Below are 18,262 nucleotides of genomic sequence, written 5' to 3'. Positions count from 1 at the left end.
GGAGCAGAGCAGACAAAAGTATGTTAATTATAATCTCTAGTGCTGGGGTGGATTCAAATTTATGGTATCTGAAGTTGATAAAATTGGGGGGAACTTTTGTAAGGAAAGAAAATTGGAAATTTTGACTCGTAAGTACGAAATGAGTATTGAGAATGATAAAATAAATCACAATATGTTACAAATTAAAAAAAAAAAATTTGAGGCAGGCTGGGCATGGCTCAGTGGTTGAGCATCAACCTAGGATCCAGGAGATCGGGGTTCAATTCCCAGTCAGGGCACATGCCCAGGTTCCTGGCTCGAAGTGGAGGAGACAGCTGATCAATGACTCTCATCATTGATGTTTCTCTCTCCCTCTCCCTTCCTCTCTCTGAAATCAATAAAAATATATTAAAAAAAGAAAAAAAAAATTATAATCAGGAAGTTTAAAAAAAAAATTTGAGGGATTGAGATTAACAATTCCCATACACTCTTCTATCTACACACTATTTTCAGTCCTAAGTCCCACCACGCCCCTTCAGCATGCCCACATACACAGAACATTATGCCACTCAGTCTAATGTGTAAAGTTGGAGGGGAAAGGGCCACAAGAAGAATATCAAAAATTGCAAAAATTATATTTCTCTTTCCTCCACCGCACAGTGGAATGTACTTTGGTATCTACTTATAGACAAAAGTTACTGACATAGGTGTTTCAACACAAGCTCACAGGTCTTCCCAGAATCCAGGGCTTGATTTTTCAAAATTGTTGAAGGAGTATTCTCAGAACGATTCCAACTTGATTTAGGGTTATGGCCATCATAAAATGCAACCTTCGGTAACTTACAGAACACCATCAATAAAAGATGGCCTCCCTGGCCAGTTTGGCTCAGTCATTAAGCGTTGGCCTGCACACCGAAGGGTTGAGGGTTTGATTCCTGGTCAGGGGCACGTACCTGAGTTGCAGGTTCAATCCCCAGCTCTGGCTGGGGAGCTTGCAGGAGGCAGCCAATCCATGTGTCTCTCTCACATCCGAAGTTTCTCTCTCTCTCTCCCCCTCCTTCCCTTCCACTCTCTAAAAATCAATGGAAAAAATATCCTCAGGTGAGGATTAATAAAATAAATAAATAAATAAAAGTTGGCTAACATACAAACTCCAACAATGGGTTTCAACATTCAGTGGCTGACAGGATGGAAGATGTGCCTGCCCTTGATAAACAAAGAGCACATCTGAGACTCCTTAGGTTAAAAAGAGCATTCAACACAAAGGGAGTCTCTGATAATTCATGAAGTGCATTCTGAAGTCATCCAGAATGGAGGTTGCAATCTGCTGTGCTTGGGGGTCTGCCTCCTTGTGCTCCTGGATGTCACACAAAAGCTGCAATCCTTTTTCTTCAACTAACATTTTGCAGTATTTGCTGGCTGAAAGAAAATTAAGCGAAAAAACTTGATGGATAATTTGCTATTTTAAATATTCCCAAGTCACCACATTCACCTTTTTGAAGAAAGGATACAAAGGTTTAAGCCCTTTGACATATAAAGTAACCTAAAATGAGTCAATTCAAAAGAAATAGGTCAAAACTTAATAATGTTTGGCTTGTGTAGTGACATACATTATTTTAGTATGTTTGCTTCCAGACAACTCCATGTTTCATATATCTCTAATCTTAGCAAAAAGGGATAAGAACAAGAACATCTTTTATTACAAAACTAATACACATTTCAGGTTCAGGCAATACGATGAGCTAGATAAGCTGAAAACACCAGATGCTGGATAAAATATAACCGAAAAATATTTAAATACATAGTTGAATGTACAAAGTAAAGATATGTCCAGAAGCCAGCCACAGAGAACAAAACACCTAACGTGCATAACCTAACCTGCAGCTATTCTGGGGCTGAAAGGGACTGTTTCAGTAACATAGTAATAGTGCAGGCACAATCCCCAGCAGGAGGCATGTAGGTGGCAGCCAATCGATGATTCTCTCTCATCACTAATGTTTCTATCTCTCTTTCCCTCTCCCTTCCTGTCTTTGAAATCAATAAAAACATTAGAAACAAAACAAAAAACCTCCTCAAAGTGTAACAAATATAAAAATATAAAAGGTTACAACCTGCCCAATCAGCACGCCCATAGCAGTCAGAGCCATGCCTTGCAGCCAGCCACACTAGGGGCCACCCCAAACACCAGTGCACTTGCAGAAGTCGTGGCCCGGCACAACAGATGGGTTCATACAGCCCATACAGGGGACACCCCTGGGGGACCTGGCTCTGGGAGTCAGAGGGAATTGCACTGCTGAACTCCACAGGATATCTCCAACATTAGGCCACTTCTTCAAGAATAGTTTTTTTAAAAAAGAATGAAATCTTGCCATTTGTGACAACATGGATGGCCTTAGTATTATGCTAAGTGAAATAAGTTGAACAGAGAAAGACAAATACCATATAGTTTCACTTATATGTGGGATCTAAAAAGCAAAAAACCAAAATAAAACTGAAACAGACTCAGGGGATTAGAGAGTCAAAAGAGTCAAAATTCCAGTTATAAAATAATTAGGTCACAGGAATATAACATACAACATAGGGAATATAGTTAATATTAAAATAAACTTATATGGTGACAGATGACTACTTAACATGGAAACCATTTTGCAAGGTATTTAAATGTTGAATTTCCATACTGTATACCTGAAACTAATACAATACTGTATGTTTAGTATACTTCAATTAAAAATAAAATAAAAATAAATTAAGTGAGGTTACGAGATGTGTAGGACAAAATGAGAGAAATTATAAGATACTTCTGACAGATGTTTCTCAATAAAAGAATGGAAAAATTCTGGGAAGGGTAGTATTTTTTTTTTTAAATGACTGAGAATTTTCAACAATTTTAGAAAGTGTAACCATCACCTGAAATCCAAAGGCAATAAAAGACTGACCTATAAACACAACGAACAAAATCAAGACAATAAACTGGGAAAAAATATTTGAAAGACTTCCCTGAAATAAAAAAGAAAAAGGACAATCAACAATAGACAAAAAATGAACAAAGGATATCAACAGACAAATCAAGGAAAAGGATTGACTTAAATATAAGAAAAGATGGTTAACCTCACTTAAAATAAATGTCAACTGAGACTATCATTTTCACCTTTGATTGGCAAAGATCAAAAAGTTCAATTAAACATTGTTTTTGCAAGAATATAAGGACACTGGCAAGCCCTCATACACTGCTGACAGGATTGCAAATTGGTAATCAACTCTTAAGAGGACAATTTAGCAATGCCTATCAAACTTATAAATATTCATAATATTTGAATTTAACAATTCTAAGTATTCCACAGATTAACTCACGCACTTACTCATTTAACAAATGCTATGTATACTATGCTTACACTATGAGCCAAGCAATTGTTTATTTTATTTTTTATTATTTTTAAAATGTATTTTTATTGATTTCAGAGAAAGGGGGAGAGAGAGAGAGAAAGAAACAGAAACATCAGTGATGAAAGTCGTCATTGACTGGCAGCCTCTTGCACGCCCCCCACTGGGGATTGAGCCTGCAATCTGTGCATGTGCCCTGACTAGGCACTGAACCTCAATCACCTGGATCCTAGGTCAAACGATGCTCAACCCCTGAGCCATGCCCAGCTGGGCACCAAGCAATTTTTTAAATACTTTTACCACACATGCATTTTCCCCTAGTTTTACTATTATGTGTATGTTGTACATCTGTACACATACATACATATGTCGTTATTCATACACACATATATACACATACATACATATATTCATTGAACCACTGTTTGCAATAGAAAAAACTGAAAATAATGTCCATCTAAAGGTGACCAGTTCAATGAATTATTATATCCACATATTGAAGAAAATACTAAGCGGCCTAATTAATAGTGGTGATTCTGAGTCAGATCACTAGGTCACAACCCTGGCTTTGCCAGTTGCTTGCTGTTTACCTTTGCAATTTACTTATTTTCTCGTCTAAAACAGATGAATAATAATAATAAGGCTACCCTCTTCTAACTGTGAGGATTAAATGAGTTACTTATAAAGAGGTTACACAGTCTGCACTGTAAGTACTCAACTAAGTTCTAGTTGTTGTTATAGTTACTGCTGTTGTAACTCAATATAGTAGTCTGTTTCAGGGCCATTCTGACCGAATGATCTGCCTGTATTTATTCCTATAAAAGCACCATTCACAGTATTTTTTTTTAATTTAAAGAGACGCTCTTAAAACAAACCATTTTTCTTGTTCAGTTCTTTCCTTTTTATTAAATCAGATTAACTTTAGATTTTCAGATCCCTCATCTCTTCCTCATACACTTCAATTGTATTAGATCTATAATTTGAAAAAAATTGATGTCTGTACCTTAAGTCTTTCCACCTAGGAATAAAGTATGTCTCATAATTATTTCAGGCTTTTAAGTTTTTTCTCATAGTTTTCTGCATATAGGTCTCATTACTTGTCAAAGGTATCTTGAGATATTGTATGCTTTTGCTGCTAGCTAAACCTTTAATTCTAAAAGTTACCTCTTGGTTTTTTAGTATGAAATTATATTCTATATTCCTTTTATAATAAAAGCCAAAAATTTTACAATTATCCTTAGCAAAATATATATGCTAAAACTTCTCAAAGGGGAATTTAAAACAGCAAAACATTTCATCTGGCTGGGAAACAACTCCTGACCCAACCAGCCCCCAACAAAGCATGAATTACAAAGAGACAGATAGATCTATGTATCACTAGGGGAAGAGTATTCGTGATAAACTGCTGAGTAAAAAGAGCAAGATGTATAACAAAATGCACAGAATGAGCCCATTTTGTTTAAAAACATTATCATATTCATATATAGTACATACTCACTATAGTATGTATACAGAAAAGTATCTAGAAGAACAGCTGTAGTTATCAATTTTTATTTTTATTTGTTAAAGTTTGAGTCAAACTGACAACATATGCCAGGAAGCAAGATCTGAAATGCTCCGGACAGCTATCAAATTATTCACAGTGCTTGCCCGTGGGAGATAGGCACTTTCTATGTTGTTTGACATTCACCCCCAAATATATTATAATTTTGTTGCATTATTAAACTAATAAAAACATTGTTTCATTTTCTTTTTAAAAGGAGTTAAATTCAAGGACACAGGTGAACAGTTTTTCCAAATTCTATATTGAACTTAATCATTATACTAAAAAATATCTGCAAAACTATTGTTTTGAATACATACGGTTTTTACTGCAGACATGATACATAGCCCATAGTGCCCAGAGCTGAACCTCTGGTTGAGAGAAGTTGCCAAGGAGTGGGAAAAATGCCTTGAAAGATCTAAAAAGGTACAAAGAAGATGTTCATTCAGAATTCAGTCTAACATCAGGGATATTAGAAAAATTTTCAACACTTTCCCCAGTCAATTCCTCACTGAGACAGATGTATTACTAAAAATATAATGGGAGCCAGCATTTAAGAAATTGCATTTTTGGCCCTGGTTGGGTAGCTCAGTTGGGTTAGAGCATCATCCCAATAGGCCAAGGTTGTGGGTTTGATCCCTGGTCTGGGCACATACGAGAACCAACCAATAAATGCATAAATAAGTGCAATAAGAATCGATGTTTCTCTCGCTCTCTCTCAAAATTGATAGAAAAACTTTAAAAAAATAAGAAATTGCATTCTGTATTAGGCACTCTATGCATTCAATATCTCATTTCATCTTGCACAGTCAGCCTCATTTTAGAGATGAGGAAAAGTGAGTCTAAGAAGTTTTCTAAAAGTGATTTCCCAATATCACAAAGAAATAGGGTTTGAATACAAACCTATTTAACTCTAGTATTTGATCACTGTGCCATAGCCTCTACACAGTGAGTTGACTGAGGACAAGCTTTAAAAAAAGCACTACACCACCGTGAAATTACCTGTAGGTCACCAATGCTGTCATCTTACAACTTGAACTTGGCCAATTCTGGATGGTTGCATACTACACAAAAAGAGAAACAAGGATTCTAGTATTCCGTCATTTTTAAAAGGTCATAATAGGCTGTTTCACTTATAATTACATATATGTAAAACAACCTAAATTTTCAAAATACAGGCATGATTACCCAAGTTTAAGTACACTTTCTTGCCAAAATATCAATTAGGTAAACCATTACATATGTAGAATATGAAGAGTCATGTGGAAAACAATGCAATAAAAAGGGGCTTCTGTTTAAAGATGGAGAACTGAGCATGCATCCACTCCTTTCCTAAATGCCGTGTACAGAATACTAATGCCTTAAAATAAAAGGCAAACACACAAAGAACAAAGCAGAAGGAAAAGGATAACTGATTCAATAGACACCCCCCAAGAGACTTAAAAATTTGGCACACCAGGAACTTCAGAGGTGGGGTTAAAAACTAAGGACTGGTTGAAAGTACCAAAAAAATCAAGACTCCTAGACCTCCTCTCCCATGCTCCTGTACTGGGCAATCCATGAACAATTCAGGGTGGGAGTACCATGCTAAAAACAGGAGGCTGAAGTGACAATCTAAATATAAAATGCTGAGGCCCCAGTGACTGAGCAGCCGCCAAGGACTCAGCAACCTCCCACTTGAGCCCTCCTCACTTCCCGATGCTTGGTTCCCCCCCCCCCCCCGCCCGCCTTCTCCCACCGCAGCCTTCTGCAGGCCATTTCCACCGAGGAAAAGGAATCGTACCCTATGCCTGCTATCCAGAACCTCCACTCTTTCGACCCCTTTGCTGATGCAAGTAAGGGTGATGATCTGCTTCCTGCTGGCACTGAGGGTTATATCCCTGTAAGAATTCAACAGAGAAATGGCAGGAAGACCCTTATACTGTCCAAGGGATCGCTGATGATTATGACAAAAAGAAACTAGTGAAGGCTTTTAAGAAGAAATTTGCCTGCAGTGGTACTATAATTGAGCATCTAGAATATGGAGAAGTAATTCAGCTGCAGGGTGACCAGTTCAAGAACATATGCCAGTTCTTTGTAGAGACTAGACTGACTAAGGACGATCAGCTGAAGATTCATGGGTTTTAAGTGCTTTTGGCTCACTGAAGCATAAGTGAGGATTTCCTTGCAATGAGTAGAATTTCCCTTCTGTCCCTGGTCACAAGTTTAAAAACCTCACAGCTTGTATAGTGTAACCATTTGGGGTCTGCTTTTAATTTGGACCAGTGTAACTCCTTCATGCAATAAACTGAAAAGAGCCGTGCTGTCTAGTCTTGAAGTCCCTCATTTAAAGAGGTCAATCAGTAGGCGCCTAGCAGTGTCCAGCCTGAAACAAAGCAATTAACATGATGTTTCAGCCAAGCCCAGAGCCCCAAGATCACAGACAGCTCCTCACAAGAGTTCCCTGTCCTCAGAGAATGTCACCACCTGAGCAGCCTTCAGTGAAGCTGAGAGGAGAGGGGTAAGGCAGCCAAAGCATCTGTACCACTAGAGTGAGCCTTCGGTAGTCAAAGATCTCCAGCCTGAGCAGGTGGGTGGAACTTAGAGCAGCCACCTTCCCTCTAGTGAGGTGATAAGGATATCTGGCTTACCGCTAAGGTCTTTGTGACCATACATACTCCAGCTAATTGATGTCCAAACACCAGAATTTGAGGCCAACTTTCCATCAGAATTAAAACTTTTGACAAGGGAACAAATTTCAAACTGATGTGTCAGTTGTGTAGCTAGCTATAGAGCTTGCAACTTACGAGCAACAGCTGCCCAATGCCATGTGAAGTAACAAACTGATTTTGAGGAGTTTTTCCCCCCTTCAGTTTTAATGTTATGTAATGTATTTAAACCCTTATTTAAATAGAATTTGTTTTCAGTAAATAAATAAATTAATTAATTAATTAATTAATTAATTAAATAAATAAAAGCAAGCTGAGACTCTGCTGCCATCAACTCTCTTCCTCTAATGGGCTTTCAGACTGCTGGCAGTCAAGCTTATAGTTTTCAATCAGAAGATTCGTCTTCAGATAAATCCCAATCAGTTCAAGGCAAAAGATCTAATGACACTGACACTGAGGCACCACTAATCCAGATCACTCTATAAAGCCCATAGTTGACAAGTTCCATCTATTGGCACACAGCTTCCAAACAGCCCCACTCTTAGATATGAATGGACAGCTGAGGATCACCATACACTAAGAAAATCTGTAACATCAAGAAACAAAAATAGGAAAAGCAGACCTTGGAGGAAGAAAAGAAAAATCTTAAAACCCCAAACTATCAATGCCTTTGAAGAGATAATAGGGGTTCTTGGAAATTAAAAATATAACAGCAGAAATGCAAAATCCAATAGAAGCTGAAAAAGATTTTTAAAGAAAAAGATGAATAGGAAAATAGATGAGTCTAGTGGGGCCAACATCCCCAAAAAAAGGAGTGGGAGAGAGGGATGGTAGAAAAGAAGGGAGGAAGAAATTTCCTAGAACTGAAGGAAATGAGCTTCCAGAGCCCTAACTAGACAAACATAACAGTTGAACATATACCCACACTAAGAGGGCATCATTATGTTTTCCAAACACTGAGAACAAAAATCTTAAAGCTCCCAAAGGAAAATGCAAGGGACTTCTCAATGGTGATACCAAGAAGTAAAAGACAACAGATCAATCACTTAAAAGTTCTGAAGGGAAAATATTTCAAAACTAAAATTCTATACTCAGCCATTTATTTGATCAACTAAAGGTGAAGACCTTTTCAAACAAGTAAGGTCTCAAATTTTCTATTTCATGCATCTCTTCTTAGGAATCTACTAGAGGGTAGCTTCTACACCAAAAACAAGGCACACAATAAAGGTAACAGGAAATCCAATACTAGAGAGGCAAAAAGAATCCCCAGGATGATAGTAAAGGAATATCCTGGGATGAGAGTGAGAAAAAGAATCTTCATTTTTCAGAGTGGGAAAATGAATTGATAGATAATGCCTACAACCACAAAGTCAAGAAAGAGCAACATATCATTTAGCGATATGGAGGTAAATACCACAAGAAATAGCTTTAAAAAGAGCTGAATGTGGGAAAGAGAATTGGAATAAGATAAACGCAATGCTTGCATGTATAACTTTTTTATAAAAGAAAAATATCAGAAGAAATGCAACAAAATGTTAATAGAGATTAGCTTTGGAGGGTAGGGTACAGGTGAAGTACACTATTTTCATTATACTTTTCTGTTTCCTACTTTCTACAATGAATACATGCTTCTAAAACTCTTGTATCTAGAAAAGCAAGTTTTCAGTAAGAGGAGATTATGCAGGGTTTTGTAGAGGAATGGCTCTTGTACCAGATCCTGGAGAAGAGCACTCCTCTGAAGGTCACAGGACATCCAGGGCTGTTTGTCAGATGTCAGGTGGGCTATGATGCCAGCAGCAAAATAGCTGACTTCCATTGCTTTGCTATGGAGCAAGATGCTGATCTGCTTCACCACATCTTTGGTCACCAGCTTGGAAGAGAGTTCTCTGACTTCAGCTACATTGTTCTACAGGTCAAATGGAGTAGAGAATATCAGGAACAGGAAAGGAGGAGAGAATCAGTAACTGGCTCCTCTCCCTCTTCTAGTGTTCAGCTCAAATACATTGAGAACACTTAAGTCCCATCCTGCTCCCTCTCAATTAAGCCTAATACCCACAATCCCACCCCCTGATGATGATCAGCAATAATAACTGAGTTAGCACTTACTATGTGCCAGGCACTGTACTAGATAGACAATAATGTCCTTTTATCTACCTTATCTCATTTAATCTTTTCAAAATAGTCATACAAAGAAAACTGACATTCAGGAAGACTAACTTGTCAGGTTAACACTAATACCTGGTTGAACTAGAATATACACCCAGGCCTGACTCAAATATTAAACATTCCTGGGGGCCTACTATATGTCATATTAGCTTGAAGTATAACAGTAACAATTAAAGGCAGGTTATATTTTCTTTATTTTGTATATTATGTTCATTTTCTATGCTCTGTAACATACTGCCACAAAGACAGTGGCTTAAAGCAACACACATTTTTCTCTCACAGTTTCTGTGGGTCAAGAGCCCAGGCATGGCTTAGCTGGGTCCTCTTCTTTGAGGCCTCACAAAGCTACATTCAAAGTGCCAGTTAAGCTGCATTCTCATCTAGCCCTAAGCCCTAGCTGAGCCACCAGATGACTGCAGCAGCATTAGTAACTCCACGTGAGACCAGCACGATACAGCTGAACTGAGTTCAAACTGTTGACCCACAGATTCATAAGTCAATAAAATGGCTGTGGTTTTAATGAGCTATAGTCTGTTCACAGCAATAGATGACTGCTATATAATGGTATTTACTTTATAGGAATAAGGTGAAGATTAAACGACTTAATGCATGTCAATGCTTACAAAGTGCCTAGCATATAGTAGGTACTACATAAGTGTTAGTTTTCTGATTTTTTAAGTAATTAGAATTAACTCAAAACAAAACCTTACCAAAAGACCAAGTACTTTGCTTTGTATTGCTGACCCTGAAAAAGTCTGTCAAAAGAATATATAGGTTACTTTATCATGAAGAAAAGAACTTTACATATAAACTCAATCTTGAATTCCCACCTCCAAGACTTGGATAAAGACTGCCAATCCTTGATTTTCCATAAAGTGCTTGCACGCAGCTGGAGACTCATCTGTAAGATTCCAAAGTGCTTTCAAAGTAAACAAGAGGGTGACATCATCTAAATTCTCAGCAGTCTTTTGTTTCACTATTGCTAGAAGTTCCTACAAACAAAGAGATAGGGAGTTAGATGCCCTAATGACTAGAAGGAAAATCAATTCCATTAGAAGGAAAGTAACAGTTAAGACAAGCTGTAGCATCAAACCTGGGTTCTAATGAGTTTTACTACTTAAAAGCTTTGTGATCCATTTCTCTTTATAAAATGAATTACACCTATCTCCCAGGGTTTTTATGAGGATTAAGTAAAAAAAAATTAAGTTTAATGAGAACTTTAATCTAGTTCTTGGTGCTTGTTAATAAACCTATAGTCAAGTACATTTCAGCTTTCCATTATTCATTTACTGAGAATGTCTAGTCATTATCTTCTGGAAGTCAGGCACTTATTCAGGTAAGAGAGATCAAAAAACAGTTGGTTTTTCTCAACTAAATAAAATGAATTTAAGTTTTGGTAAATGCTCTGAAGGAAATACATAAAAGAATTTACTTAGAAAACATGGGGGCCCAGCCGGGCGTGGCTCAGTGGTTGAGCATTGACCTAGGATTCAGGAGATCACGGTTCAATTCCCAGTCAGGGCACATGCCCGGGTTGCAGATTCAATCCCAAGTCGGGGGCATGCAGGAGGTAGCCAGTCAATGACTCTCTCATCGCTGATGTTTCTATCTCTCTCTCCCTCTCCCTTCCTCTCTCTGCAATCAATATTTTTTAAAAAGAAAAACGAAAGAAAACATGAGAGAGGGGAGCCTCCATACAAAGGTAATACGTGAACTGAAACAGAAGAAAATGAAGATGTCAGCCAGGCAAGGAATGGAGATATAGAGAGAGAAGATGGGAGAAAGAATATGCCAGGCAAAGAAAAAGGTTGCTGAACAGATCAGTATAGCTAGAGGATAACACTAATATTATAACCATTATGTCCTAATAGTTTGAAAGAAACCACTGGCTCTCTTTAACAAATATTCCAACATATCATTTCAGGTCTGAATATTTCTGGACATAGGTAAGCTGGTATTTATGCTTTCTTTCAAGCATATCAGACTGTCATGTGAGAGGAAAAGGACAGCCATTTTCAAGAAACCAGTTAATGAAAAGATACATAAAATATAACAGCACTAAACAAATCAGAATGTCGCTTTTCAGAAGGAATGAAACAATCTCAAATATTTTACCCAACTAGTACAGAATGTATCAAGAAAATTCACTGCAAAAATAAAGCTGAGAGCGCCAAGATAATATAAGCATGGCACACAACACTGGTAGCAATCATCTAGACAGCCAATAGGGTGAAGGGCAGCAAGACAAGTGAGGGAGCAGGGTACATGAGGCTGTCCCTGAAAGTAACAACTGTGCCCAAGCCCATGGTTAGATGCTTTATGGGTTTTATTTTGATACTCAAAATAACTGAAACACAGTATTACTCCTATGACAAATGCCTGATTTTCAGATGAAGCCAGTTTTCAGATGAAGAATCTGAGGCACAAAGGAGATAAGTAAATTATCTAAGGTCTTATGGCTAGTGGCTGAAAACATGGTTTGTTCTCATCTAAAGCCTGAACTACCTAAAACTATTTCTCAGAGAACTACAGTGCTATTCTTCCCTCTGTGTCACTTTCAGTACTTGCTATCAATATCAGTATCTTGATCTCTCCATCTCTACCACTATTCCTGTTATCATTCCCAGCAATTTCAATGGTCCTCCATCACATCATCTGATTTTATAAACTATGTTCATAAATTACTTTCATTGAAAAAAAAAGTTGTAAAAGTGACATACAACCTACCTTAACTGCCATGAAGAGCTCGTCTTTAAGTTGTGCAGTTTGCTCAGGTGAGAGCTATAAGCAAACAAAAAGCCAAAAGTGAAATATTAGATCTCCATCAAAGCTCCATCAAGACTAAGGGCAAAGAGATCTTGCCTTTAGCAATCACTTACCTGCAAAGCTAGAATAGAGGTGATGCTCACTGCCATTGTTTGCATCTTGGGGTTTTCATGCTTACAGACCCATCTTATAACAAATTTGGCAGCATCAAACCTGAAAAGCAGTATTTTTCTCACAATAAGTTTATAAAACTGTTTATGAGGAAAAAAGAAATCACTTAGCCTACCCCAACAAATCCTGTAACAAAAATAGTCTCAAATTCTAAAGCCTGAGCTATGAAAACCAAGAGCATTGGCAAAAAGATCAGAAGAAGAAAAGGAGAGCATGCAAATAAGAATGTGAGCAAAATGCACAGGACTCAAAGAAAGATAGGCAAATTTAAGATTTATTTTTTAGCAGTTTCTACTATGATGAGTCTGAAAAAGAAAAGTTCCACGAGAGGTAGTAACTTGTAATCTGAACTGTAGACAGTGCTAAAATGCCACAGCAAACAAATCAATTAGCTAGAGAGAATTCAGGCCCTCTTAGAGGGGCATTTGTTACTCAGCTCTGATCATTGCCATGAAGCCTGAACTGAGAAAGATGTTCCAAGTTTTCAAGAGAACGAAAAAACACAGATTTTTTTAAATGAAGAGGACCACCTTCCCTATCGTATCTTTTAAAAAATCAACTCTCATTTTAAACACACATTTCAGTTAGATTTGAGAATGGCATAGCCCACACCAGCACCCATAAATCACAGGCCTTTTACATGTGAACTGTGCTTAATTTTCCTGCTGTTGGCAGCAACTATTATAAATGTTTTTGAACTCATGAATCTGGGAGATTACAAAGCCCTCAAGAGGAATCCCTCTGGGATCTAGGATGAGGACTGTTTAAAAATTATTATCGCCCAGCCGGGAGTGGCTCAGCAGTTGAGTGTTGACCTGGGATCCAGGCGATCGGGGTTTGATTCCTGGTCAGGGCACATGCCCGGGTTGCGGGCTCAATCAATGACTCTCTCATCATTGATGTTTCTCTCTCTCTCCCCCTCTCCTTTCCTGTCTCTGAAATCAATAAAGGTATATTTTTTTAAAAAATTATTATCAATAAGATAATAACAAACATAATGACTAATATTTAGAGCAGCCTATACTTCTTAAGCTAGGCACTGTTGTAAGTACTTTACAAACATTACTATATCTAATCCTCAGAAGGGTCACTATTTTACAAATGAGAAACTTTATGCATAGATAATGAAAGGGCTAGAACTAGAATCCAAGTATGTTTGACTCTCTGGAGCTCCTGCTTCTATTACTCTTAAGCCCTGAACTGGAAACACATTTTGGAAACATTTGCAGGCAGGGTACTTCCAATCACCTCTGTGGAAGAGGCTCAACAAAGCATTCTCCCCAAACACCTAATCCCAGCCTTAATCAGACCCTTGCTAAGCTAATAACCCAAAAGCCAACAATGCTCACAGTAACACTGATCAATACCCCAAAATCAAATGACCAAGTTTTATACTTGCCTGTCAAATGGAACATCCACAAGAATCCTGGAATTGGTTAAGGAGAGAAGACAATTCTTCTGTAACTTTAAGGGAATAAAGAAAACTAATTCTGAGTAAATCTGTACTCAATTCTAAGTAAAGGTTCTAAGCATTTGGAAGGTGCTACCAATGAGCCTTTCTGTGTACCTGACCCTCTCCAAGTTCTTCATTTAATCTTACCAATAAACTATCACATGCAGCTTTGCCTAAAGAACAATCCCCCCCACATACACGTTTTTTGGCAAAGAAGGGGGTCTATGTGGAGAGTGGCCTCATGTATGTCAGTCCCAATCAATAACTTGAAGCCTAACCCATCTATTAACCCACCAATAACTTGAAGCCTAACCCAAGTGTCCTTACCATATCTTATAACTATGCTAGAGCTTCTACTTTCTACCTAAGAATAGTAGGGGTTGAACTGGGCCTTTACAGATAGGAAAGAGAAAAGCCATGAGTAGGCCAGTATGACAAAATTATAATGTATGAGGCAGAGGCATAACCTGAAATGCCAACAGGAACTAGGAAGTAATATAAACAAGTGAAGAGGGTTGAGTGTGAAATAATAGGGGAGTAGTAGGAATTATGGTAAACTGGAGAATTCATGCTTTCTTATAAGGGCAATTGTTACTCAGCTCCAACTGATGATTGCCATGCAGAAATTAAGACTGAATTGAGAAGGATCTTCCAACTTTTTGAGAGAAAGTAGAAATAAATTTTTTTAATGAGGAAAAGCCACCTTCCTTATTGTATCACTAAATATCAATTTCCATTTTAAGTACATACGTCATTAATTTGACAAATTTATATAGCCATGCAACCACTACCTCCCCACACCACCACCAAAATCAAGGGGGAAAAACTATACCACCACAAAGAGTTCCACTTTGCCCCTTCTAATCAATCCTGGCCCTGCAAACCCCAGCCCTGGAAAATTACACTGTTATCACACATTAGTCTGTTCTAAGTTTTTACATAAATGGAATCTTATAGTATCTACTCTTTTGTGTCTGGCTTATTTTGCTCAGCATACAATGTTTTTGAGATTCATCCATATACTTCAATCAGTACTTTATTTCTTTGTACTGCCAAACGGTATTTCCTTGTATGAATATATCACAATTTGTTTATTCACCTGCTGTTGAACACTTGGAAAATTTTCAGTTTGGGGGGAATCATGAATAAAGATACTATGAACAGTTGTGTACAAGTGCTTACATGGATATACGCTTTCATTCTCTAAGAGTAGAATGACTAGGTAGTATGGAAGGGGTATGTATAACTTTTAAAGACCGTTGAACTGATAGTTGTATCATTTTACATTCTTAACATCAATATACGACAATTTCAGATGCTCCCTAACCTTGCCAACACTTCAGATTGTCAGTCTTCTAATTTCAACCAATCTAGGGGTTGTGCAATAATAACTCATTGTGGCTTTAATCTGTATTCCCTGATGACTGAAGATACTAAGCATCTTTTCATGTGCTCATTTGTCATCTGCTTATCTTCTTTGGTGAAATGTCTTTTTAAATCTTTTGCCTTTTCTAAAAATTGGTCTTATGTTACTGAATGAAGAGTTCTTTATATTCTGGATAAAAGATCTTGTCATATATATAGGGTGGGACAAAAGTAGGTTTACAGTTGTGAGTACATGAAACAGTTTATTCTTGTATTATTAATTATTGTATTATTTTCCATATGAACAACTAAACCTACTTTTGTTCCACCCTGTATAATAAACATTTTCCCTAGTCCATGGCTTTACCGTTTCATTTTTCAGTGTTTTTTAGTGTGTGTGTTTAATATGTTGAAATCTAATTTATTTTACTTTTATGATGTGTGCTTTTTGTATCCTAAGAAAACTTGGCCTATCCAAGGCCACAAATACTTTCTATGTTTTCTTTTAGAAGTTTTATGATTTTAACTCTTATATTTAGATCTATGACTCAATTCAATTTAATTTTCACAAATAATGTTAAGCCTACAAGGATGTACCAAAAGTGTTAATAGATATTTCCAGGTAACTGGTTTCTGAGAAACCTTTAAAATTTAAACCATATTGCTTATCCATATTTCCTACTTTTTCTATAATAAAAATTAATTCCTTATCTATTCTCTTGCTCTCTCTCTCTCTCCCTCTCTCAGGATGAAAAGTCAGAACTAAATAATATATATTTTTCATATATTTGTCCTGAAGTAAGAAGCAGAGTCAAGTATTCAACTTAAATTACCTGCTGGCAATGCGGGAAATTCTTCAGAGCCTTGAAAAGTAGACAGGTGACCTCTGACAACAGACGAACAGGCATTCCCCTGGCCAGGCCCTGGCGTGTTAAGTTGAGGGCACAAGCACTGGCTGTGAACTGCACTGGCAAATCCAATGGATGGTTTCTCATTCCTACAGCCACAAGCTAAAGATGAACTTGTTTTTAGTAGCTTATGACATTAGCATTCTTTATACTGTCTTGTGTTAGTCGGAAAAATATTTGCTCATTGGAAGAGAAACATTTTTCCTATCCTCAGCATTTATTTTTAGAACACCAGCAATACCTTCTAGTCCAAATGCAGCCATTTACTAGCTGTATGACTTTAAGCAAGTCACTTCCCCTTCTCTGGACCACCATTTCCTCATCTGCGATTTCATAATCATTTATTTAGCCTCACTCCATTTTAGGCATTGTGACAAGCACTACAGGGGACATAAACATGAGTCACTTATTCCCTATTCCTTAGCATAAAACCCTGTGAGAGAAATAAGGTATGTAAACAAATAACATTGTGAAAAATGTCAAAACATGAAATAAACAAAAAAGCACCATAAAAGTGGTATAAATAAAGTGCTATCTAAGGTAGTTATAAAGAAAGCAATTTTTTCCGGTATGGAATCAAAGGGCTTAATTCCAAGAGCACATTTAGGCAAGGGTCTCAGACAGGATATGGACAGAAGCAAATGGAAGTAGCGGTGGGACGAAGAGGAGATTCCTGGCGAAGGTAAATGTGAAAAGGTGGACAAAGGGATGGAATCCACCACAGAGGAGGAAGAAATGTTAATTTGAAAAGCGGTAAAACATAACATTTAAACAGCTAACTAGCCTGGCTGGTGTGGCAGAGCGGTAGAGGAGCAACCTATGATCCAAGAGACCACAATTCATTCAATTCCCAGTGACAGTACATGCCTGGGTTTCGGGCTCAATCCCGAATTAGGAATAATCATCCCAATCAGCAATTGCTCTGCTGATACTTGAACCATGATTTTAAGAGACCAGAGCCCCTCACTTTGACAGCTGCATGAACTCATGGAGCCTATAGACAGACCTGGGATACACTTACTTTTACTATGGAAAATGACCTTTTCTATACTGTCGAACTGCTCTAAGGATTTCACTGGGTTTTCAGCAGTAGCAATTTAAATATGTAGAAACCAAAAGAAACAGGATTTTCAAAAATCACAGATTCTTAGATAGGAAAAGTTCTTTTAAAACATCTAATTCAACCTCATTACAGATGGGAAACAAAGATCGAGTTTTTTCTCTTTATAGTATTGTTTTTAAGTTATGAATGAAATCTAATCTCACATGGTACAAAAATAGTCATATTTTTAAGGAACTGCAAAGAATTACAAATAATGAAGACAAGGTAATTTTAAGACTCTTTATTTTCATATTTCACTTAATTTTAAATAATTGCAGTTTTCTTTCCCAAACCACTAAATACTTCCAATTACATTTAAAATAAATTCAACCTTCCATAAACCAAAGCAAGGTCTGGCCCTATCAACTCTGGTAATTTACTTCATTCACAAAATACTTTAAATAAGAGATTTGGCCACCTTCGATTATTGTTATTTTGTTCTGTTCTTAGTGGGGATACTGTTCTTGTTTCCTTTCAGAAAACCAAGTGTTAGATTTTAAAGAGTAAATGAATAAATAAATAAAACCAAAATGAATTCATGTTTATAGATAAAATAAGTCCTGTTTTAGGTGAAATAGTGCAATGGTACTATATGCCTTTCTCAAACTAAATTAAAAAAACTGGATAATTCAAATTGATTGAGATACTCAAAATGAGAGATGATCTGGCAATTAAACCTAAACAATGATTTCCTTTCTCTATAAGGGCATTTTGATTCACTATAGAATGAGGCACATAAGTTACTGTATTCAATGTGTCCAGTGAACAACTTTAATCAAA

General features: G+C 37.1%; 1 protein-coding gene and 1 pseudogene across 1 annotated transcript in view; one reads left to right on the top strand and one right to left on the bottom strand.

Moving 5' to 3' along the window:
• Positions 1–1,021: 1,021 nt before the first annotated feature.
• The window catches only part of ZYG11A (zyg-11 family member A, cell cycle regulator), a 29,628-nt gene continuing 12,387 nt past the window's right edge, over positions 1,022–18,262 (bottom strand). The window contains exons 5-14 of the mRNA XM_016210838.2: positions 16,306–16,482; positions 14,054–14,118; positions 12,597–12,696; positions 12,445–12,498; positions 10,548–10,709; positions 10,428–10,472; positions 9,263–9,457; positions 5,906–5,967; positions 5,224–5,321; positions 1,022–1,398 (exon numbers count right to left, since the gene is read on the bottom strand). Of these exons, the coding sequence (XP_016066324.2) occupies positions 1,235–1,398; positions 5,224–5,321; positions 5,906–5,967; positions 9,263–9,457; positions 10,428–10,472; positions 10,548–10,709; positions 12,445–12,498; positions 12,597–12,696; positions 14,054–14,118; positions 16,306–16,482 (1,122 nt within the window). The 3' untranslated portion in view covers positions 1,022–1,234. The remainder of the gene's footprint in view (positions 1,399–5,223; positions 5,322–5,905; positions 5,968–9,262; positions 9,458–10,427; positions 10,473–10,547; positions 10,710–12,444; positions 12,499–12,596; positions 12,697–14,053; positions 14,119–16,305; positions 16,483–18,262) is intronic.
• Positions 6,660–7,194, top strand: LOC107535402 (eukaryotic translation initiation factor 1 pseudogene; annotated as a pseudogene).

This window comes from Miniopterus natalensis, chromosome 9 (genome assembly GCF_054644295.1).
Source record: "Miniopterus natalensis isolate mMinNat1 chromosome 9, mMinNat1.hap1, whole genome shotgun sequence".
NCBI lineage: Eukaryota > Metazoa > Chordata > Mammalia > Chiroptera > Miniopteridae > Miniopterus > Miniopterus natalensis.
The sequence above is the reverse complement of the archived record's forward strand: the minus strand, read 5'-3'. Positions and strand labels throughout refer to the sequence as shown.